At 38.6% G+C, this 25,199-nt stretch overlaps 2 protein-coding genes across 5 annotated transcripts in view; one reads left to right on the forward strand and one right to left on the reverse strand.

Annotated features, from left to right (window-relative positions):
- Positions 1-4,776, forward strand: part of dhdh.2 (dihydrodiol dehydrogenase, tandem duplicate 2) — a 16,392-nt gene extending 11,616 nt beyond the window's left edge. The window contains exons 4-7 of the mRNA XM_016285718.1: positions 277-529; positions 1,601-1,725; positions 2,964-3,114; positions 4,454-4,776. Coding sequence (XP_016141204.1) covers positions 277-529; positions 1,601-1,725; positions 2,964-3,114; positions 4,454-4,563 — 639 coding nt within the window. The 3' untranslated portion in view covers positions 4,564-4,776. The remainder of the gene's footprint in view (positions 1-276; positions 530-1,600; positions 1,726-2,963; positions 3,115-4,453) is intronic.
- An 863-nt stretch (positions 4,777-5,639) lies between these two features.
- The window catches only part of pkma (pyruvate kinase M1/2a), a 22,782-nt gene continuing 3,222 nt past the window's right edge, over positions 5,640-25,199 (reverse strand). For 2 of the 4 annotated variants that reach the window (XM_016285719.1, XM_016285721.1), the window contains exons 2-11: positions 17,386-17,564; positions 16,906-16,997; positions 15,490-15,621; positions 15,168-15,354; positions 13,911-14,181; positions 13,665-13,815; positions 12,875-13,027; positions 10,723-10,889; positions 7,659-7,840; positions 5,640-6,540 (exon numbers count right to left, since the gene is read on the reverse strand). In XM_016285719.1, the coding sequence (XP_016141205.1) occupies positions 6,434-6,540; positions 7,659-7,840; positions 10,723-10,889; positions 12,875-13,027; positions 13,665-13,815; positions 13,911-14,181; positions 15,168-15,354; positions 15,490-15,621; positions 16,906-16,997; positions 17,386-17,564 (1,621 nt within the window). In that variant the 3' untranslated portion in view covers positions 5,640-6,433. Of the gene's footprint in view, positions 6,541-7,658; positions 7,841-9,281; positions 9,449-10,722; positions 10,890-12,874; positions 13,028-13,664; positions 13,816-13,910; positions 14,182-15,167; positions 15,355-15,489; positions 15,622-16,905; positions 16,998-17,385; positions 17,565-23,049; positions 23,150-25,199 lie in introns of those variants that run through there. The other 2 variants (XM_016285723.1, XM_016285720.1) reach the window with 2 other exon arrangements.

A 25,199-nucleotide genomic window follows, 5' to 3' on the forward strand; every position in this document is an offset into this window, starting at 1 on the left:
TTTGATTAGTAATATGCATTGCTAAGAACTTCATTTGAACAACTTTAAAGATGATTTTCTCAATATTTAGATTTTTTTGCACCCTCAGATTCCAGATTTTCAAATATTGTCCGATCCTAACAAACCATACATCAATAGAAAGCTTATTTATTCAGTATAATGTATAAAAAAATGGTCCCTTATGACTGGTTTTGTGCTCCAGGGTCACAAATGTAAATTACTGTACATCTTTTGTATTGTACATCAGTCTGCATACTGCATGTTTTTGTTCTGCAGGCCGTCTGGACGCGTTTCTTCCCGGTGTCGCTGGAGATCGGTCGCCTGCTGTCGCGGGGCGATGTGGGCGAGGTGAAGGTGGTGCGAGCGGATTTCGGCGTTCCTCTCACACATGTGCAGCGTGCTGTTCAGAAGGAGCTGGGAGGAGGAGCGCTGCTCGACATCGGCATCTACTGCATACAGTTTGTGCTCATGGTGTTCAACGGAGAGAAACCGGAGACCATTCAAGCGACCGGAGTCTGTCTGGACACTGGTACTGAACCCCCTCGCATGCAGACAGCAGAATATCACAGATATTAGTCAGTTAGACATTCAGAGGGATCTACTGTGTTTGTGTGAGAGGCAGGCCTGCTGGGAACATAATATAATTACAAACCAGCATTTATTCAGACGCCACAGTTTATTCACTATAGTTTAGAAAATGGTAGTAAAATATGACAAGAACTCAAGAGTTAAACCGTGTCAGAACAAATTCATCTTGATAATGTCTGAAATATAAAAATATATAAAATATCTGGTGACTGAATCATTTTTGGTTTGACTGTATCTTTAATAATAATAGTAATAATAATAATATTTTTTTTCAATCTGTATAACATGACATTTCAATAATAATAATAATAATAATAATACTTTGTTTTAATAAAATACCTTTCATGCATTAAATGCAGCTCATTGTGCTTCACAGGTCAGAATAACAACATTTAAGGCATTAAAAATAATTAAACAATATAAAAATAAAAATAAAAGAATACACTGATAATAATAATAATACTTTTTATTAGTATAATAACTCACTTAAAAAAGTTATTTAGTATAATTTTGCCAGAAAAAGTTTTAGAATTTTTATCATATGTTAATGTAAAAAATCTTGTTTGTTTGTTTGCTGGTTTTTATTGTATTTGTTATAGTTGTATTTTTTTTTATTGTTTTTGCCATGAAAATAGCCTAAGCTGTTGACATGGCATTAAATAAAAATATACAACTTCTACTTTATTAGTATAATACCTTTCATGCATAAAATACAGCTCATTGTGCTTCACAGGTCAGAATAACAACATTTAAGGCATTAAAAAAATGATTAAAAAATGAAAAAAAAAAACCTGAATGCACTGACTAAAGAGACTTAAAATTCATTAATTTGAATAATCTAATGTATTTAATTTTGATGTTTTTATTTCAACTTAAAGCTTGGAGCTCGTCTTATTCATCACCAATGTGAATCCGCTTCTCTGTACATTTGGTCTCATATTTCTCTCAAACCCGAAACTAAATCATCTTTATCCCCCAGTCTGAGAGGTTTGCTATATTGTGATATTGGCAGGTGTAGATGAAGCGATGGTCGTCACGCTGAAGTTCTCAGGACAGCGTTTGGCCGTCTGCACCTGCACAATCACCGCCGAGCTTCCAAACGAAGCCGTGATCGTCGGGACCAAAGGCACCATCAAGGTTTGAAGAAACAAACTCATGTCAGTAGTGTTGCTAACTTTATTAAACGAGGTTAAAGCACTCACAACTTTCCATTCCTGCTCTGCTCGGCTCGGCTTGAATTCTCAACTCATGCAATGTAAATATTTGATCATATTTTACAGTAACTGCTGACTAGTACAGCTTTTAAAGTTAAATTATTGCTGCACTGCTGAAACTAAATCACGTGTACCCAAACAACTCAGATTATTTACATTTGTCTGATGCTTTTATTCAAAGTGACTTTGTATCTGATGCAGGCCTGCAGGACACATCACGTTTTAATAATAATAATATATATATTTTTTATTTCTATAGTACTTTTCATACTTAAAATGTGTCTCAATGTGCTAACAACATTCAAAATATTTAAAAAAATTATTAAAAATAAAAAAATTATAATTTGGGAAAATGATAGAATGATTAAAATAATTTAATACAAGAGACTTAAAATACAATAACCTGAGTAAGCAAATGCATTTAATGTTAGTATATTTTTATATATATAATCATTGAAATATTAATTTTAATAACTGACTTAAAAAAAGATATGGAGTTAAATGCATCAGTAAATTAGCCATATAGATTGATTGACTTTGTGTCTGATGCATCAGATTTTTTTAATAGATATATAAAATGTATCTCTGTTCTTCACAGGTCAGAGTATAACATTTTAAAGGATTTAAAAAATCTAAAGCATATGTGTCCCTGCAGCACAGAAGCAGTGTTAAGTCGCTGGGGGATATTTGTAGCAATAGCCAACAATACATTGTATGGGTCACAATTATACATTTCTCTTTTATGCCAAAAATCATTAGGATATTAAGTAAAGATCATGTTCCATGAAGATATTTAGTAAATGTCCTACCGTAAATATATCAAAACTTAATGTGTGATTAGTAATATGCATTGCTAAGAACTTCATTTGAACAACTTTAAAGATGATTTTCTCAATATTTAGATTTTTTTGCACCCTCAGATTCCAGATTTTCAAATATTGTCCGATCCTAACAAACCATGCATCAATGGAAAACTTATTTATTCAGCTTTCAGATGATGTATACATCTCAATTTCGAAAAATTGGCCCTTATGACTGGTTTTGTGCTCCGGGGTCAGATTTCTCAGTCAGACTACATGAGTTTTAAGCTTGCTTTAGAGGCACAGATTGCACTTTCTGAGAAAGCCGCTGGTGAATGTTGGGGGTTGTTCTGTTGATCAGGTTCCGGCTCACATGTGGTGCCCGACGTCTCTGATGGTGAACGGTGTGGAGACTCAGTATCCGGTGCCGGAGCCGTCTCTGCCGCTGAACTTCATCAACAGCACCGGCATGTGTTACGAGGCCGAGGAGGTCCGCCGCTGCTTACTCCACGGTACACAACTACACTATTTTTTGTTTATATCTGTTCAGAGTTCACAATTCTGACTTTTCTTCCCCCTCTGAATTCTGAGCTTACATTTAGTTAAATTTCTCAGTTCTGTTTTTTCCCCCCGCCATGGAATAAAAAACAAAAATTGCTACTTCCCAGCGGGTAGCTTCATATCAATTTGATGGCAAATATTAGTCAAGCCTTGATCAAGATTCTATAACATGATTCTAAATTCTGTCTGGACAGCAGTTTCTTCCAGGGGTAATTGGGTGAAAATAGGAAGTTAATCCCACACTGAAATTGGTTTAATGTATATGTGCTGTATACCGATATGTGTGACGTTCAGTTTACATCAAATCAACGTCATGTCAGGTTTTTGATGTCACTTTGATTTGCATATTCACCTGTCAGTTTGATGTCTTTTCAACATCAATTGCCCAATTCAATTCTGATTTGTGTTCTCTCAATTGCAATTTTATATCTCACTATTTTGACTTTTTTCCAGAATTGTGAGTTTATATCTTGCTATTTTGACTATATATGTTGTAATTCTGAGTTTATGAATTCTGGATAAAAAATTCCAAATTGTGAGATAAAAAAATCCATATATATTAGGCCTTTTTTTGCAAATCAGCAGGGGCCAGATGTTCAAAAGTAATCGGATCGGATCAAATCTTGAAAATGGGTTGTTCAAAAGGAAAAAAAAATAGGATTCTGAATTCGGATCAGATCACAAAATCCAATCTTCCTCAGTTTGTGTCGTTCAAAAGGTTTCAGTAAGATTGGGATACTTCTGATCTAGAAAACCTGGATTATTCTGATCCCAGCAGACGAGTGGATTTCAGCAACACAAATGTAACTTTAAAAATGGTCCAAAAAGTGCAACATTTGTAACATGTAATATATCCCCAAACAGCTGTCAATATCAAACAAATATATTTAATTGAAAGTGTTTTTTTAGCACTGATTGTAAACTACATTTGCACAATCATCAGAGATGGTAGTTATTTGTGTAAATGCAATGCTGAACTAGAATGCAAAACATTGGCTTTTGTTTCTCCATCAGCGTGTCCCTTTAGGGGCTCCGTAGAGCACTAGTAATCCAGATTTGGAAATCTGGAAAAGTGTGTATCTGGATCAGGGTGATCCAATCCAGTTTTGCTTTGAAAAACCGGCACAGAAGTAACATGGGATTTCCATTCTGATCCAGATTCAACTCTTTTGGACAACTGGCCCCTGGATTTTTTGGTGCAGGGCCGTGTTATTTAAGCATAAACCATAGATGGCACGTTTGTGAAATGATCAGCTTGACCTTCACGTGATCTGGTGGTTTCTGGTGCAGGTTTGAAGGAGAGCTCACGCATGTCTCATGCAGACTCGGCTCTGCTGGCTGAGATCATGGATGAAGCCCGGCGGCAGGTGGGCGTGGTCTACAGCCAGGACAGCCAATGAGCTTTCAGCTGACACCGCCGCTCATATCATCTCCTTTACAATAGGTCAATAAAGGTGCTCTTACAGCTGCTCTTTTGTATCAACCACAATAGAACCAGAGTTTTTATTCTGTTGACATGTGTTTCTGTTTTCACTCATCTCATCTGCATTCAGTCAGATTTCTCTACAATAAACCACCTCTTGGTTAAAGACTACATGCTTCATTTTCTAATTCTGCCTGACATTAACTTTACATTGAGTTGTTGAACTTAATATACATTTTAGAATATTCTTGCAGTTCATGGTAACATTAATATAATACGAAGAATATTTTTGTTCCTCCTGCATGATAATTGAACTGCATCGAGTCAGGTTGTCACCTGATGTTGTGCTGACGCCTGTATTAATACACTTAACTGCTCTGGCTCCATTTCTCATCTGATAGCAGCATCTGTACAACTGAGCCTTATGTAAGTGACCTGGAGCAGAACACAAAGAGAGTATTCATCAGAAAAGCAGTGCCAGTAATTGAGCAGCTACTTCATCCAGACCTCATCCGCTATATAAAAAACACATGAAAAATGAATAGGAGAAACCACACTTCCACTGTCAGTGATTAAACGGCATGAAACGCTCACGAACCAGTGCACAAATGCAAATAATGTCAAGTTGGATTTCATGCACTATGATGTTACGGATGTGGCACTATAGCAAGTATCTGAACAACAGTATAGCTGAACATCAGTTCACAAAATGCTTTAAAAAAAAGTGTTATAATAGAGGTTTTATAACAAATAGTAATTTAATAAATATAATTATATCAGCTGATTGCGTTTCCATTTCACGTTCGATAAGAAAACATTTTCATTTTGAAGCTTTTGAATACATTTTAAATACAGATTTGATACTTTTGGTAGTAACAGAAGGGTATATTGTTGTGATTGAATGTGTATTATAAAGCAACTCTTGTGCTATGAATAAAGGTCGAGGTTAATCTTTTCTATTAAGTTAAAAGAGAAACTGTACAGTGAGCAAGTGAAATGGATTATCAAAAACAAATATAATGTATTATAATCAATTCAATAAAACCACAGTAGTCCGGCCAGGTGCTCGTCTCCTTTATTAATTCAGTCTTGAATACAACATTAGAATGATACCATAGTTTACTCTTACACTTATAAGTACATCTTGCACCCTAGCGACACAAAGCAGGTAGATCTGAACAAACAGACACGCTCGCTCACACACACACACACACATTCAGGAGCAGCAGACAGAGACGAGTGCGTTGTGAGGGGATAAACCGGAGAGGTGGATGCTGGGAATGTGACCGACGCTGCTCAATCGATATTCATCTCTCAGAAACTCTGCCGTTCTCTTACTCCACTAAAACAATGAAATGAGCCGGACGTGGACATCCCAACGTTAACATTTCAAAAAATATATAGCACATTGGTCGCCTCGTCCCCAAATCTAATGGTCTTATAGACAAGTGCAACACAGAATGTAACATCATTAGGAGTGTGAACACAAATAAAGCACACGGCAGACTAACACTACAAATAAACTAACGAGAGTTACAGTACGCCTTAGCCCTTCGCCGCACGCTCGTTTCAGGACACTGCTGTGTGTTCAAGGGCAAAGGTGCTTCACGGGCATGCAGACGGACAGCTCTGGATAAATGTGTGAGAGATTATGCTCGAGACTGAAAAGGAAATGAAAGCAGTGAGAAGAAACGTCTAAGTGAAGGTGGTCCTCTGGCCTGTGGGAGGAGCCAGGCTCGTGTGATGAAGATGATGATGAAGACGACGACATCAGGTCACCGGTCTGAAAGCCTGCGGGAGTCGGGAGGGAAGGGAGTGATGTATGAACGGCTACAGTCCAGTCCAGCTTACTGCACTGGGACGACGCGCATGGTGTTGGTGTAACCAGATCCTGGACGCCAGCCGGTCAGGACGATCACCACATCGCCAGGCTTGAAGAACCCACGAGCCTTACCTGAGAGAGAGCAGAGGGCTGGATGTGAACGACTGTGATCACAGCTGTGTACAGGCATCATATCACAGGGCTCGACTCATTCTACTCACTGGTGGCTCATTTGCGACTAACTTTCTCAGTTGAGCACATGATTTGGTCGCAATTTTATAATTGTTTTTGCTACAACATGGGATTAATCAATGCATGCTGATGAACCCAGGGATTAAAGTGTTCCGTCGCTACGACGGATTTCCGTCAGTTCATAAAGACAGTCACTTGCTTCATTCCTGAATGATTCAGCCGTTTGAACGAATCAATTGAATGAATGATTCAGTGATGAAATCAGTGACTTGCCGCCACCTGCTGGCGGATTTTTAGTTTCATTTTTAGCATATAATTTCAGTCAGGAGCGCTTGTCCTCCTAATTTAAAAAATGTAGGAGCACATTTCCAGATGTTTAATGAGGCTCAGAGGTGGCATGAGTGCAATTAAATTCATAAACTCATGTGGAGATGAATGTTTTACATATAAAATTGAATCCATAAATATTAAAACGATTTAAATAACTGAAATTATATGCTAAAAATGAAACCAAGTCCGCCAGCAGGTGGCGGCAAGTCACTAATTTTATTCGTTCGAACGGCTGAATCATTCAGGAATGAAGCAAGTGACTGTCTTTATGACGGAAAATCGTCGTAGCGACGGAACACTTTAATATCTCTGTGAACTTTTATCAGTTTATAGTTAAATGGAAACGAAAGTGGTTAACATTAAACTCTTTTTCATCAGTAGTATTAGTCGTGATCTGAATTTTACCTCTTTTGCTACGTTATAAGCTGCGGGCTTCTGATGCTTTCTCATCGAATTTGCGATCTTGTCGTCACATCAAATGGAAAGCTTATTTATTGAGCTTTCAGATTATGTATAAATATAAATTTCAAAAATTTGACCCTTATGACTGGTTTTATGCTCCAGGGTCACATTTAGTCAGATGAGCCGGTTTTCAAACATGAGGCTCTGTGTGATGTCCAGTTTTTCCTCTCTAACCCTTTGGCAGTGTATGATGCATAGGTGTTTTAAAATGTGTATTGCAGTCTTTAGCTTCTTGTGTAATCATCACAACCACCTCTGTGTCTTACCAACGTCCATGGCAAAATTGACCCTCAGGTCCACATCCTCGGCCCACACGTCGTTGGAAGGTTTGTTGTAGAGCACGGGGAAGATGCCGCGGTACAGATGAGCCTGTCGGGCCGTCTGCTCGTCACGGGTCACGGAAATGATTGGGGCACGCGGGCGGTACCGGGAGATCAGATGAGCGGACCTGGACAATCAGACAACAGCGTGTGAATGAAAACATTCCAGAGACAATCATGTGACTACATGAAATTACTGACAGAATGCTAAAACTAAACCCTACTCCATTCTGTTCTGTTTGCACTGTCCAGACACTCACTCATAGCTAGTGCGGTCAAATCATTAATCGCATTCAAAATAAAAGTTTTTGTTTACATTATATATATTTTGTGTACTGTGTATATTTATTATGTGTGTATATATGTATTCGATCCATCTATTTTCTTTTCATTATACAATTAACAAAAGCAAAAAAGGCCTCTAACACTAGCTTGCTCTATTCTTTTTCTAGTCTCTTGTTTTCTTTTTATTTATTACGATATAAAAAATAAAAAAAACTTGCTACATGTACGGTGTTAAGCTGACTGTGACTTGTTATAGCACTTGCGTATCATCGCTCTTTTGTTGATTTTGATTGCTTCTACTGTCCTCTTTTGTAAGTCGCTTCGGATAAAAGCATCTGTTAAATGACTAAATGTAATATGTATATATGAATACACAACATTTTTCGTAAATATATCCATGCATGTGTATGTTTACATATTAAATATTTATATAACAAATTATATTAATACACACACACACACACACGTAAACACGCAAATATTTGCAAAACATACTGTATGTGTGTGAATTTATATATACATAAATATACAGTACTAATACATATTACGTAAATAAAAACTTATTTTGGATGTGATTAATCGTTTGACAGCACTACTCATAGCCATTCAGAGAAAAAAGGGTTAGGGAATGATGAGAAATTGAATTGAGAATATTAAGTTATTCTGCATCACCATGCTGCTCTTAGTAAACATAGTTAAGACTAAAACAGTGGACGACTACGCATGGTGTTAACCATTCTAAAGGGTCAGAAAAAAAATAATAATAATGAAAAATACACATACATGACAGTGTATTTACTTGTTTATCAAGGCTGCATTAAATGATCAAAAGTGAAGACATTTATAATGTTACAAATAAATTCTATTTCAAATAAACAGTTCTTTTGAACTTTATATTCATCTGTGAATCCTGAAAAATAGAACAGATCATGGTTTCCACAAGAATATTGTGCAGCACAACTGCTTTCAACATTGATAATAATCAGAAATGTTTCTGGAGCAGCAGATCAGCATATTATACTGATTTCTGAAGATCATGTGACACTGAAGACTGGAGGAATGATGCTGAAAATACAGCTGCGCATCACAGAAATACATTACAGTTTAACAGATATTCACATAGAAAACAGCTGTTTAAACTAATAATATTTTACTGTATTTTTGATCAAATAAATGCAGCCTTGGTGAGCAGAAGAGATCATCCTACAGACCCCAAACTTTTCAATGGCCTTTTTTCTTACCTGTCCCATGCTGAACTCTGACCTCAGGCCCCTCCCCTCTTACCTGCCAGTCTTGGTGAGCACAATAAGGGCGCTGGCGCAGCATTTGAAGGAGGACTCGACGGCGCCCACAGCTACAGCATCTGAAGGGTCGCGGGTCAGATGGGTGGAGCGCCGCAGCTCCTCAAACAGCTGCCTGTGGAACGTGGCTGCCTCTGCCTCGCGGGCGATCTGACAGCGCCACCCGGTGGAGGGAGGGGTTACACACACACAATCATACCGTCAATCACTCAGACAGAGAGAAACACGGAGAGAGACACGTGCACAGGAATGCTTACACTAGTCCTGTACTGCTCCAAACAGTCACTTATTTATGATTTAAATAAATAATAAATTAATTATATAGTGCTGGGCAATGATTAATCACATCAAAAATAAGTTTTTTATATATGTGTGCACTCTGTATATATAGAGACACATACATACAGTATACATTTAGAAAATACTTATGGGTATAATTTATATTATACAGTCAAACCAAAATTTATTCAGACACCTTCAACATCTCACATTATCACTGTAGTTTAGAAAATGGTTATACAATATGACAAGAACTCAGTCAAACTGTGTCAGAACAAATTAATCTTGATAATGTCAGATAACTTTGATAGAAAGGCATGTAATAAATTTAACAGCTGACAGCTAATCAACCGAATTAAAGTAAACAATTAGATAATACCAATTTAGGTCAACCAGTTACCAAGCAATGCTTAATTCTGTTCAGTCTGTGGTGTAAAAAGATCGCATTAGCAATGAAAGAAAAAACACTTACATTTAAACATGCTCAGGTCAAAGTGTCTGAATGATTTTTGGTTTCAAATTTATCATCAGTTTTACTGGCAGTCCACTGTATGAAGAATTTGTGGGTAAAATATGTCAGTTTACTTTATTTTGCTATCTTCACTTACATAAATGAACTATAGTGTCCTGCACCTACTAGTAAAAAAAATATATATAAAAAATTATATCAGGTGACTGAATAATTTTTGGTTTGACTGTATATAAATATTTAATAGGCTATATAAACATAACATTTTTCTTAAATATATACACATGCATGTGCGTGTATTTATATATACATAATAAATATACACAGTATTACGTACACAAAAACGTTTATTTTGGATGCAATTAATCGTTGCCCAGCACTATTATTATAATACATTAATATGATTTAAATCATAAAACAATGTACAAAATAAAGCTGATGTACAGCTTTGATTTTTTTTACTGCAAAATATAATCTTTTTTTAATCCTCGTGATTTTAAAATGCACTATGATTTGAAAATATAAAGGGAATTTTTAGGATTACAGACGGACATCCATAAATATTCAGCACGTGTCTCTCTCATTTCTCTCTCTCTCTCTTCCAGTCCTCTCCTGTCCCTGCTCTTCCTACTCCCTGACTGTGACAGATCTGGTTTTCACCATCACACCTGCCTACCTGCCGGACCCAGTGAGAACTACAAATGCAGAGGCCAGGATTTTAAAGGAGGCCTCCACAGCGCCAATGGCGATGGCCTCGGCGGGGTCGGTGGAGGGGGGCAAACAGCGACGCAGGTCCTCAAACACCAGCCGGTGGAACATAGCCGCCTCTGCCTCGCGAGCGATCTGATGCAGCCGGCACACGATACGACAGGAGGAACACAGCAGGGAGAGACAGAGAGGAAAGATACGCACATACACGAGATGAGAAGAGATCGAGTGTGAATCAAGAGTGAGAAGAGAGTAAAAGAGAGGTGGACACAGAAAAAACAAACAAACAAAGAGGAAACAAAAGGAGGAAATTAGTGCAGGTGTTAGTTCAGAGGAAAAGGTTAGTAGAAAAAAAAACAATGAATATTAAAACACATCCAGACTCACATTAAATGCAAATTAATATTAATTAGAGCTAACCCAGCAACCATTAAATCATGGATATTATTTTCAATATGGACATAAATCAGTGACCAGTAAAGTGTAAGTGATTTGTGATGTAAGGATTAAAGAAACTAGGGATGCACAATATTAGATTTTTGCCGACATTTTTCAAATAATTTTGCCCAAGAGCCGATATATGGTTATTGGTTGGTTATTTCTGAGCAAAAACCTGTTAGAACTAAAACATTATTAAAGTTCTTTTTTTTTTTTATGGGAGTACATTGTAAATAAGTTTTTACAATATAATACATTACATATAAATTAATACATTTGTATAAATCATTCAAATTTGTGTTTGTGATTTTTTTTTTTTCCATGTAAACTAGCTTCTAGCCTTTAAATTAAAACAGACTCGTGATTTTATGACATTGATACTGCTTTATTTAGAAACAAGCATCTTAATGATATTTGTGCACTTTACTTTGAGCTATCCGTCTTATTGGCAACGCATATCGGCATCATTTTTTTCAAACCGATAACCTTCCGATAATATTGTGCATCCCTAAAAGAAACTCATATCATGCAAAAGCAAGTTAAAAGTCGCCAAAAACAAGCCCAGAAGGAGTGAATGAAGAAGAACGGTTGAGCTCATCAAGACGGGAAATAAGAGATCAAGCATGCTGGCTTTCAGAAAGCTTTGAGCTCACTCAGAATGAACAAACCAGCTTCAAGAAAATATGTTTGTTAAAGCCAAGGGATTTAATCTGCTGGTGAATATTTCCAAGTTCAGGAGTGTCTGGGCAAACATGTGACTGCTAACTCAAACATGCCAACCTTGAGCACAATGCAGAGCACATGGATAGATTTAACAAGCTCACCAAGAACAGGCACACAGAAAAAAAAACATTGTCTTCAATTTAAGACGGCTAAAATGTTGAAATGAACCGTGAGCGTCAGCGAAGGCTGTTGTCTGTAACTGACCCTGACAACTCAGACAAACAAAACCAGCTAGTGAGAACGAAACACATGCGTATGAGAGAACGAAAGTCATGAAGGATGCTGTGGCATTAAAGAATTATTACGGGTTAAACAAAACATACAAGGGGGTCCAGAAGTCTGAGTGTACACTGAAAATGTGGGACTCGAATATAATTTAAACCTTGGGGAAACAAGATTTTGTTTTGAAAATAAAATTCAACTAAATAAATGTTACGACATACAAATAATATTAAAGATTCTGGATTTTTTTCTAGGTGACTAATTCAAATGCAAGTAAATGAGTGACATGCTTTATACAGACAGACATTCAGTTCTGTACAAAACACTTTCAAATTCATGTTAATTTAACATTTTTCTCAGTGATATAATTTGGAAAGAATTAGAAAAATGCAAAATGGTCTCTAGACTTTTTGGACCCCATTGTATAAACAAATAACTTATTTTACTGAAAGGTAAGTGGTTTAACAAAAAGACAAGCATCACATTTCTGCTTTTAAATGTCTCACAGACCTCCACTGTAAGTGCATTACTCTACATACAATTCGTTTTTTGTTTTTACAAAGATGCTGTCTATTCTTGAGAAGCTGTATTTAGCCCGTAAAATTTCTTTGGAAATTCCTTTTAGTATTTTTTAAAGATGAGTAAGTTGAGTGAAAACATGAGGAATGTGAGAGTCAGGTACTAAAAGATTTAGCTGTGTAAGTGTTAAAGTACGGGTCAGTAGGGGGCGCTCTCACCATGTGCTGGGTGCGTACGGCCTCCAGAGGATAGTCTCCCTTTGCAGTCTCTCCACTCAGCATGATGCAGTCGGCTCCGTCCAGAACGGCGTTGGCCACATCGCTGCCCTCGGCACGCGTAGGGCGAGGCTTCTTGATCATGCTCTCCAACATCTATAAACACGCAAGACTTGAGTGGACTTGCGATACAGAGAGCCCGTTTCATAGATGCACTAGTTCAGGAAGACCAACCATTACAAGAAAACGGCGCCTTTACTTTCATTAGAGCAATTAAACGGCAAGATAAATAATACAGAAGAGTATATTACGGACTTGCTTTCAGTTAAGATATATTTTCTGTAGAATGCATGCTAATATGTGACCCTGCAGCACAAAAGCAGTGTTAAGTCGCTGGGGGATATTTGTAGCAATAGCCAACAATATATTGTATGGGTCAAAATTATCGATTTTTCTTTTATGCCAAAAATCATTAGGATATTAAGTAAATATCATGTTCCATGAAGATTTTTTGTAAATTTCCTACCATAAATCCATCAAACCTTAATTTGATTAGTAATATGCATTGCTAAGAACTTCATTTGGACAACTTTAAAGATGATTTTCTCAATATTTCACCCTCAGATTCCAGATTTTCAAATAGTTGTCCTATCCTAACAAACCATACATCAATGGAAAGCTTATTTATTCAGCTTGATATTCCGGTGATGTATAAATCTCAATTTCAAAGAATTGAAACCATATGACTGGTTTTGTGGTCCAGGGTCACATATGGCGTTGTAGGTTAGCTGACCTGTGTGGCACAGATGATTGGCTTTCCTGCTTTGTTGCAGCGACCAATCATCATCTTCTGGGCCAGAAACACCTTTTCTGTGGGGATTTCAATACCCAGGTCTCCTCGAGCGACCATGATGCCATCACTGGCCTCCATGATCTCATCAAACCTGGTGAATAAAACGAGATTCATTTTCACATATCTAATAGTGCATATTGACTTTGGGGGTCGGTACACCTGCAGAAACGGGTGTAATCCGCTCACCTGCGCACACCCTCGTGGTTCTCCAGCTTGCTGATGATCTTGATGTTCTTGCCCTTCTCTCCCAGCACTTTACGCACCTCGTGCACATCAGACGCCTTGCGGATGAAGGAGGCAAAGATCATGTCGACTCCCATCTCCACGCCGAACTGCAGGTCCTTGATGTCTTTCTCCGACACGGCGGGCAGGTCGACTGCAGCACCCGGCAGATTGACACCCTTCTTACTACCCAGAGTTCCTCCATTCTCAATTTCACACACCAGATAGTTTGAGCCTGAGAAAGAGACCGATATTATTCATCAAGCAGAACAAGATGATGATTCTACACATTACACAGTGTCCACACTAGAAGCAGACTGACTTATCACAGGGTTTCTGCAGGTTTTGTGAAAGTAAATTTAAGTCCGTTTAAGACCAAATGGAGAACATTTAAGGAATAATTGGAAGCAGGACTTATCAAAACAAATTTTAAAATGAAGTTTATGATTAAAACAAGAACAAATATTTGCCAGTATGTGACCCTGGACCACAAAACCAGTCATAAGGGTCAATTTTACAAATAATACCTGAAAGTTGAATAAATAAGCTTTCCATTGATGTATGGTTTGTTAGGATAGGACAATATTTGAAAAAAATATAAATACTGAGAAAATCATCTTTAAAGTTGTTCAAATGAAGTTCTTAGCAATGCATATTACTGATCAAAAATTAAGTTTTGATGTTTACGGTAGGAAATCTACTAAATATCTTCATGGAACATGATCTTTACTTAATATCCTAATGATTTTTGGCATAAAAGAGAAATCGATACTTTTGACCCATACAATGTTTTTTCGGCTATTGCTAAAAATATACCCCAGCGACTTAACACTGCTTTTGTGCTGCAGGCTCACATATGGTCAGAAAGAGGGAAAAAAATAAAAAATAAATAACACTTTAAAAGGGAAACCAAGTTTTTTTTTTTGGACACCAATAACATTTATTCTAGCTTTACACATAAATACACTTAATTTTAATGATTTAATTTATTCTCAAGTAATAGTATCTAGGTTAAAGGATGTTTAGATATTTACACTGGAAAACAAGACAAAAATAAACAAGGAAGATATTAATTTTATTGAAATGCATGCAACAATCAATGCCACAGATTTCCTTAACCTTCTTAATCTGTGAAAGGGCGAATTAAGACTTTAAGACATTTTTAACACCTGCAGAACCCTATCATCAATTATTTATTACCATGGCAAATCCATCACTCACCGATCTCCAGGACCTGGAGAGAAATGAGTCCATCATCAATATAGACCTTGCTGCCCACTTCAACCACCTTGGTGATGTTCTTGTAGTCCAGCCAGAGAGTTTCCTCATCGCAGTTCTCCATGAAAGAATCGTCCATAGTCACTTTGATCTTATTTCCCTTCTTCAGCTCAACCTCAGCCGTGCCGCTCTGGAGCAGACAGACAGATGCATACAAGCATCACTATTAATCCATGCATTACCAACAGATAATTCAGCAGTGTATAGTGACCTTGCACCAGCGGATCAGTCTTTGTAGCAGCTGAACTGAAATGAGTAAACTCACCCCTTTAATGAGTCCGGTTCGGATTTCTGGTCCCTTGGTGTCCAGAGCGATGCCCACTGGCCTGTACTGGATGCTGCCCGGCTTGAAGGTGGCACAAGCTTCACGCACATTTTTAATAGTTTCACCGTGATACTGACAGACAGAAGAAATAAGAGATTAATAAAGCAAAGAAAGATGTCACTGTAACACACTGTTTGTGTAACCGCTGATGTTGCACTTGAACGTCTCATGGCAGTACTATTTTTACCTGACAGCACAGGTTACGTCATTCTTATTCCCTCTTTGACCACGTTCACTCACACGCAGCTAAGCAACGGTCAAGGTGTGTGTCTAGACTAGCGAAACTGGGTTACTCTCTCCCACACACTCATGCACAAATGAGTAGACACTTAAGTGCGTGCATTGTGTGATATGACAGGACACCAAGTTAATCTGTTAGAGTTTGATCTACTGACCATGCAGAAGTCGTCTGCTGTAATAAATCATGTTAGACGAGTACCTTTGGTCCATGACGTTAATGGTGTCACACAGTTGTAATACTAATCACTAGTTTCAGTAGCTCTACATTCAAGGTCACTCTTTTGGGCAAACCCACAGGCCCGTGTTTGTTTAAGAGTGTGAAATTGTGTTAAATGGCAGAATTTGTTTAACCCAAAGCCCTCGATAAGACAAGTCACATAAGGGTCAGCTTTCAGGTACGAATGAATGTATGAGGGACAAAATGTCTTCTATTGACAACGGTGATTGTTAATTGTTGACTTCCTTTACTAGTAGTATGAACTAAACATGCTCAAACATTTTTCGTTTAACCTTTTATTTGCAGTTTTTGTAATGAATGGGATGATTTTGCCCTAAATTAACCTTTCTGCTCCTAACATGGTAGGCTGCAAACAGGCCAGAACTGGATCGGATTGCTTACGCTTGAGTAAATACAAAGAATGAATTCTATTCATGATACTTCTGTCTATCATTCAGAAATCTGAACCGGATTTTCTAATCGCAGCTCATGTCGTGAACCTGCAGAACTGCAAATGACGTTCACTGTGAACAGCAGCACCAGTTCTATTCACCAGCAACTCCTGTATGAACTATTAGTGTGCAAAAAACATCCACCCTTTATGCTGTTGAGACAGGATAAACTCTCCGCTGGGAAGGAACAGATAAACTATTTATAGTAGCCTCACTGTAGATTAGTTTACACTCACTCTCTCTCGGTGACCTTTGACCCTGAATGCTTTAGCTGTTCTTTCAGCCTGTGAGCCTCAGACGTTCACATGGACAGTTTTAGCATCATTTCTGGTAAAGAATAACAAGAATCCAGCAACTGCATAACTAATGCTGTATAGATATGAGGATTAGAGAGAGAGAGACAGACATAGACAAGCACGAAAGAGTGTAAATCATAAAAGTATGCACCTCGTGTGAGCCGTGAGAGAAGTTGAGGCGAGCGATGTTCATGCCAGACTTGATCATCTCCTTCAGCATTTCCACAGAGCGAGAGGCCGGTCCTGCAGTCACATGACACAATGCACCATCACTTACTGCTACTTCTGAATTAAGACTATTTAACTTACTATGCGTTTTCTCAACATCCTGCATCTGTTGCTACATGAAAACAATTCAATAAAGTTACAGAACAATGGCAGACGGAGAGTTTGGGAAACCCGTCTCGGCTAAAACAAAAAAAGCACTTATCAGACAGGACCTGGAGTAATTCAACACTTAAATGACATGTAATCCACCAGAGAATTTACTGAACTTTGATCACAGAAGCTAATGTGTTATATTTCTGCTGTATTATAAAGCTGTTTGAAAGTGTGGCAGTAATAGCTTGTAGGACATTCATTTTAAAACCAATCCAGCTGTGTGTGTACACATGTCGGAGCATCCACTGACCGATGGTGCAGATGATTCCAGTGTTGCGAGCGATGGTTGGCTCAGAGTCGATGTCCAGCAGACACAAGTGCTCCAGGAAGGTGTCGGCCATGGCAGCGTTGAGCTGCTGCGTCTGGATGAAGGCAGAGCCCATATCCTGAGCTTTAGTGTGGGGCATCGTGGAAGAGACGGGTAATATCCTACAGAGAGATAGAAATGACATCAGCATGATCAGTTGACTAATCAGACGTCTAGCGTGTCTAGATGTTTGGGTTTCTTATAATGGACAGAGAGACAACAAATGACTGAAAACCAGAGTACATATTTAAAGGGTTAGTTCACCCAAAAATGAAAATTAGCCTGTGTTTTACTCACCCTCAAAGCAGTCAATCAAGCCCTCTTTGAACCTGACAACCTGAACTTTCATTACAGGAAAACATCTCTATAGCTGAAAGACATGCTAAGGCAATGCTGAGTGAAGATTAGTGGTCGACTGATATCTGCCATTTTTCGAATATCGGTATCGGCTGCTAAGTTTTCTGTTTGGCCGATGTGTTCGAGGCAGGACTTTTATTTTGACGGCGCTGCGGCAGCGCCTGAGCACACAGTGCTCACATTCTCCCTCTCGTTCGCTGTTGTCATTCAGTTCTGTCTAATACGGATAGAAGTCTGTCTAATAATCAGATAGAACTGTTAAACAAAGGAATTAAAATACAAAACAGTATTATAACAATTACTTTAATATTATTAAAGGCAAACCTAATACTTTCTCGTTTGCCGTCAGCATTCCGCAAAAATGCATTTATATAAATTTAAACAAACTTTTGAATAACTAATGAACATTTAAATTTCAAAACCTTGCAGACTTAGTCGAATCTAGTTGAGATCTTGTGAAGCGTGCATGTGATCTGCATGATCGCGTGTTCTGTGACGGTCGGTCCTATGGTCCGTGTGAATTGAATACGGACAGGAGGAGGGTTCAGCTTCACTGGAGACGCGTGATCGTCAAACTTTAAACTCGTGACTAGGGTTGTGACGGTGAGGAAATTTTCCCACCGGTTAATCGACGTGTGACAACACCGGTAATACCAGTATCACCGTGGGGGCGTTCCCTCTTTTCCTAGCTTTCGTTCACTTTTAAATAGCTTAAAAGCGCATTTTACTTTCATTTTTGAATTAGCGGCAGTTAGGTGTCAATTGCTTGAATGCAGCAACAAAATACAACATCAAACTCGCTTTAGCCTATATATAAAACATAGAACTTATTAACTTAAAAATACAAATACACCATGATAGGGTAACACCATGATAACATAAAATAACAAATAACCTTGCATAAAGTTTAAATAGGTATACAAAACTGGAAATAGGCTAAGTAAACAATATATAAGAAACGTAGAACGTTTATTAGCAAAACAACAAAGCTTGGAGGCATGGCATACACCTTGATGTCAAATAAAATAAATAAAATGACAGTTTAAATAAAGTAAAAATCAGCAAACACTGTGGAACCAATTTAATAAGAAACGAATGTTTAAAAAAGCTTCCAAAATCAGCTTAGATAAACGTCAAAAGTCAACAGGCTTTTCAAAATCCAAAATATTGCCAAACAGGCGCTTTTGCAGCTCGACTCGCTCGTCTCTTCGGTCAGCTCGACTCGCTCTCCTCACTGGAGAAATTAAATCTGATCTGTGATGCGACGGTCGTTCGGCACGCTGCATTGGCGTTAAGTTTTTAATTGTAGTATCTGTTCTTTTACTGAACTAAATGATTTTTATTTCTATAAAAAATCAAAACGATGGTGGGGGTTGGTGCCGCGGTGGGCAAGTGACGTAACCGGTGTTGCGGCTTAACACCGGTATCACCGTCAATCACGGCAAGCCTACTCGTGACTGATTTCAAATTATGCTGCACTTTATGCATTTGCCCACTGTCATATTCATGTCATTTTCACTGTGTGCTGTAAATGAGTGTTACCTTGGCTTTACTTGAAAAAATAGGATTCTCAATGCACACAAACTTCCCAGAATACTGAATGCCCTGTTGGTTACAGTGTTTACTTCCTTTTTAATTATATTTTTATTAAATATTTGTGAAAAATACTTGGTCTTCTAGAGTATAAGTATGTTTATTTTACACATTTATTTTTTAATCCATTTTCAAATATTTCAAATTTCTTAAATATTAAAATAAATAAAATTATATCGGCCACCCTGCTTTCCAAGATATCGGCAGTCAAAAAAACCCATATCGGTCGACTACTAGTGAAGATCAAACACATAGAACAGTAAAATCAATAAATCTTATACAAACAGACTTGCATCTTAGGAATGTGACCGTACACCGACATGTCTTTATAGTCAGTGAAGTCATACAGCACTAATCAAACAAACAAAAACACACGAGCTGGTCTTTGTGTGCTTGAGCTGACCTGGATTTTGTGTCTTAAAGTGGATGATACTAAAGCTCAATATAAAACAGAGATAATCCACCTGACACAGCCTGAAGCACAGGAAAGTCAATGTGATATCCAGCCAATCACAACACTGTTGGCACATGCGAATCAAAATCAGGATCATGTCAGACTGAACTGTGAATTATAGCTTCAACATCAAATCAGATGCATTCAACAATTTGTGCAAACAGTCAGCTATCTGCATTGCATTTTCTTACAGGAAAGTGAAACCAGTCACATGACCACAGTATGGCAGCAGGATGGGTTTGGCAAGGATTTCACTGCGGTCACTAACCTAATAAAACCACATTGCACGGATGCCATGGTGGGCTGTCGTACGTGAGGAGATTCACATCACAGCGAACACTGACACACTCTTCCTCACGTAGTCAGAAAGGCAGGGTGGAAAATCCAGGCCCTCGTGCAGTGAGCCACACACACTCAGTGAAAGGAGGGGCAATTCCACTTCCTGATACTACGGGAAATGATGCAAGCTGTGGTTTGAGTAACTAATGAGATGGTAATGCTACTTAGCTTACATCAAAGCAGCATATTGTTGTCAGTCCTGGTATTAATTACTTTATGCTATGTGCCTCAGAACAGACAGCATCTGACGCTAACAAGGACACGGAAGGTCAATGTTAGCCAGGAATGTCACAAGAAGGTCTTGTTATTATAGGCCTGTTTTATAACCACATACCCTGCTTTATCTCCAAAAATCACAGCTATGAAAACAAAGCCTTGATCTCAGAGCCCAATGAACACGAAGAATTTCAAAAACTGTACAATTACAAAAGAATTATGAGGCTTAAAGAGGGATGCTACAATAAAATGATTTTAAAAAATGCAAGTCACATTGAAAAGGGTCCCAAACATGCAGAGATCTACGGGGATCAGAACGCTCTTGAAACCATACTGCAATGCCCTGGCAGCCGCCCACAACACCCTAACAACATCACGGGTTAAGTCATGACATAAGGAAAACTGTTTCCAGGTCCAAGTCTCTACTCGTTTCAATCATCACACATTTAAGCTTTAAAAACTCACAGGTTACAATTCAGCCTCTGGGCACCAATATTTTAACAATTCATAGAAGATGAATCAGTATTACATCACACTGTTTGCTTTTGGCATCTGATAGAGCATTTGGACCCAGAAACTTTATACATTTTTCTGTATTGCTTTATTGCATTTAAATGTTCAGTTATTTTTGTTATAAGAAAAAAAGTTATTAAACCTGTCATACTGTATTATGACAGCACTTTTTTAAAACTAAATTGCAATACCGTGATAATACCGTATACCGTGATAAAATCATTAGCAATTAATCACAACATGAGAATCTAATACCGGCATATCCCTACTATTTGCTTTATAACAAACAAACTGGCTTTAAACAAAAATATCTAGCCATTTGAAATTAGAGGCAACCACTGCATTTTAATCACGATCTGCACGCGCAGTTGTTTTGATTTGATTTAGATTAACTTCAGGACTTAAAACTAAAACAGAATGGTCTGACTTTAGGGTGTTATTTATTTGGTACATAAAACATCTGCACGAAACAACAGCAGGTCTGAATGAGACACACTCTCTGACAGCATGTGGCACTAATGAACAGGGTTGCCAGGTTTTCGCAATAAAACTAGTCCAATCGTGTTTAGGTGGGGGTTCCCCTGTAAAAAAATAAAATTAAATTTCTCGCATTCCGGGGTTAAATACACATTTTTCGGCGGGGATCTTCCAGTAAAATTCACATTCCAGGGACATGAGAATCTAATACCGGCATATCCCTACTATTTGCTTTATAACAAACAAACTGGCTTTAAACAAAAATATCTAGCCATTTGAAATTAGAGGCAACCACTGCATTTTAATCACGATCTGCACGCGCAGTTGTTTTGATTTGATTTAGATTAACTTCAGGACTTAAAACTAAAACAGAATGGTCTGACTTTAGGGTGTTATTTATTTGGTACATAAAACATCTGCACGAAACAACAGCAGGTCTGAATGAGACACACTCTCTGACAGCATGTGGCACTAATGAACAGGGTTGCCAGGTTTTCGCAATAAAACTAGTCCAATCGTGTTTAGGTGGGGGTTCCCCTGTAAAAAAATAAAATTAAATTTCTCGCATTCCGGGGTTAAATACACATTTTTCGGCGGGGATCTTCCAGTAAAATTCACATTCCAGGGGCTAAATATCACGTTATTGGGGTCGCTTCAACCCGCGGACATAAACAACAACTCGCGGCAACAGTGTTACAGTAGCCCAATTCCACGGGAAAACCACAGACTTGGCAACACTGCTTATAAACCGACCGCAATACAGCGTTTCCTTGTTTTCCGCTGTAAACAAAGCAGAGCTTCATACGCATGAGAAAGAAATGCCATTGCCATCGAAACTTCTCAAGACCGTTCCCTTCAGTGATGCATTAATATAACCCCAGAAATGTAATGCATTTTTTTAAAGCTTATTTTACTGTTATTTTCGGGATCTACTTGGACACTGATAAAGATCTACCAATCGCGATTGACTGGTTGGCGACCACTGCTTTAGAGCATGTCTATTAATCTGCTGCAATCCTGCATCTAAACCAAGCGGCAACCTCCCGCTCTCTCTCGTGAAGCCAACACGGAAGTGACTCAAACTAATTCATCGACTGGCCGCTAGAGGCGGGCTGCAAAAGGGAGTCAATCCCATAGACTCCCCATGTTAAAATGCCCAACTTTACAGCAGAAAAAAAACATGTTTACAGCCTGGTTCAACATTTTTTTTGGTTTATATAGCTAATTTTGCCCTTCATGACAACTGTGAAGGGGTGAATTTTTTTATAACTCATCCGTTTAAATTATATTAAGCCTTAAAGTTCTGCATAATTAAGGGCATGGCCACTTGAGTGACAGGTGGATTGCCGTTGCCGTCACCACCGTCGAGCTAGGCTTCAGCAACCAGCTCCCGCCTTTTTGCCCATTTTCGATTATCCGGAAGTGACACGCGGTGACATGCTGCCAAGATGGCGACGGCCGGCTCTGCCCACTTTAGGCTTCAAAAACCTCTTCAGGAACCTACGGGTGACGTCACGGACACTACGTCTATGATCTAAACACACACAGTCAATCACAATGATCTGAAATAGCTTCGACACAAATAACAGACCTACAACAACTGGTTTAGTAAGTATAAGTGTCCTTTGGGCCTAACAAAGCAGCAGCTCTAAACCCACCTGTAGGCCCTTCGGCTCTGGGAAATAAGGCACCGTGTGTCAGTCAGAGCCCTGCAGAGAAGCGCCAGCGTGTGTGACCTTCTCTCCCCAATCACAGCGCTGCAGACACCGACACTGGCCAGAATGAAGCAGCATGTATCGTGCTGCCGAGGAGTTTGAGCACTAAATCCTCTTTCCTTCAGAGAGGATAAAACACGCAAGCCACACACACACTTACGGTCCTGCACGAGCAGGACTCGAAGACTCCAAGCCCACATTAGTCCCTAAACACACTGGTTTAGTTGTGGACTGGCCACTGCAGGCAGTAAACAGTACGAAGTGTCCTTTGGGCCTAACAAAGCAGCAGCCCTAAACCCACCTGTAGGCCCTTCGGCTCTGGGAAATAAGGCACCGTGTGTCAGTCAGAGCCCTGCAGAGAAGCGCCAGCGTGTGTGACCTTCTCTCCCCAATCACAGCGCTGCAGACACCGACACTGGCCAGAATGAAGCAGCATGCATCGTGCTGCCGAGGAGTTTGAGCACTAAATCCTCTTTCCTTCAGAGAGGATAAAACACGCAAGCCACACACACACTTACGGTCCTGCACGAGCAGGACTCGAAGACTCCAAGCCCACATTAGTCCCTAAACACACTGGTTTAGTTGTGGACTGGCCACTGCAGGCAGTAAACAGTACTGTTTACTGTAGATCACATTACAATGCTGGGTTAAAATAGGAACGGGATGCCATAAGGAGCACTGGACTAGCTGGGATTGTACCAGTATGAAATGCCTCAGGCTCGCAGTGGCACGGCAGGACTCATATCTACTGCAGCAAAAAGCTGCCGAGGTGAGTCTGTTCTCTTTACTCTATGATTCAGAACAATGACTAATATCTGTGCACTGGTGAGGTCTATGAAAGGCCGGTTTGTGTCACTGCAGAGCTGTGGGTGTCTGTTTCACTGGTCTCTTCTGCTGGTTTAGTGGAAGCTTTTGACATTCTGGCGTAACTCAACAGGATGTTACAGAAAATATTCCCATATTGCATCGACACGCTCACTGCAGAACTGAAAACTGCCTCCCTGGAAGAGTGTGACAGTTTGATTAAAGATGTTGAAATGTCTACAAAGTGCCAACACCGTGTTTGTAATAAGCCTAATTTGTTGTCTGTTAATGCACACATGAATTCAAGCAATGCATATACAGCGGGGCTGAACACAAATCAGAATATATACATGTGCTCCATTTCAACTCCCAGAATGTTTGAAATTTTAACGACAGGAAAAACAATAATTTACCAAATAGCATTTAATTAAGAACTTTCACCCTGGATCATAAAATGTATTTATTTGTAATGAAATATATAAATGCCCATTTCTGTAGGTGGCATTTTAAACATGATTATGCTATAATTTCTGGAAAAACAGCCAGTATGATATAATTTATAGACAATGTAATTTATCATGATGCTGGTAGGGGTGTGCGATATTGACAATTATCTCTTGATATTTTCTGGGATTTTATCGATAACGATAATTAGATGATATTTTGCCGAGTGTGCTGGTATCTTAAGGACTGCCGAAGACAGCTGACTCCTAATGTTTTTAATATTCTTTATATTCTGTGTGGTGGTCGGTTCATACTGATAGAAATTAATCTTTTCCAATAGGTTTAAACTGATTTTTGCATTTTATGGGCATTTTTACCTTTATAAAGCCATTTTTTCTAAAAGTGTCCATTATCTTTTGAGTCAAATTCTTACATTTAATCAGTGAATTAGAATAATAAGACATTCGGGCTGTTACCGAGCAAATTAAATCAACACAGAAGCTGCATCTGAAGTGGCATTTAGATGTATTTACACACATGTATTTTGTTTAATGCAAGACGTGAATGCATTTAACCTGCAATTACAAATGCATAAATAATGTTTTGGTATGTTAAACATAAAACGCTGAATACTGATTTTAAAATGATTTAAAACATGAAAGAAAGAAAGCCGAAATGTGAAATTAAAGCCTCCAGCAGGTGGCAGCAAAGTACTGTTAATAAGCGAGTCACTGCGATTGAATCGAATCATTTAAACGAGTGATTCATTCAGGAACGAAACACCGTCATGTTGCTCAGAGACACAAAACAGAGCTGTGGCTGTATTCGGGATGATTTTTGTTGGC

The sequence above is a fragment of the Sinocyclocheilus grahami genome, unplaced genomic scaffold (genome assembly GCF_001515645.1).
Source record: "Sinocyclocheilus grahami isolate Dianchi unplaced genomic scaffold, SAMN03320097.WGS_v1.1 scaffold201.1, whole genome shotgun sequence".
Classification (NCBI taxonomy): Eukaryota; Metazoa; Chordata; class Actinopteri; order Cypriniformes; family Cyprinidae; genus Sinocyclocheilus; species Sinocyclocheilus grahami.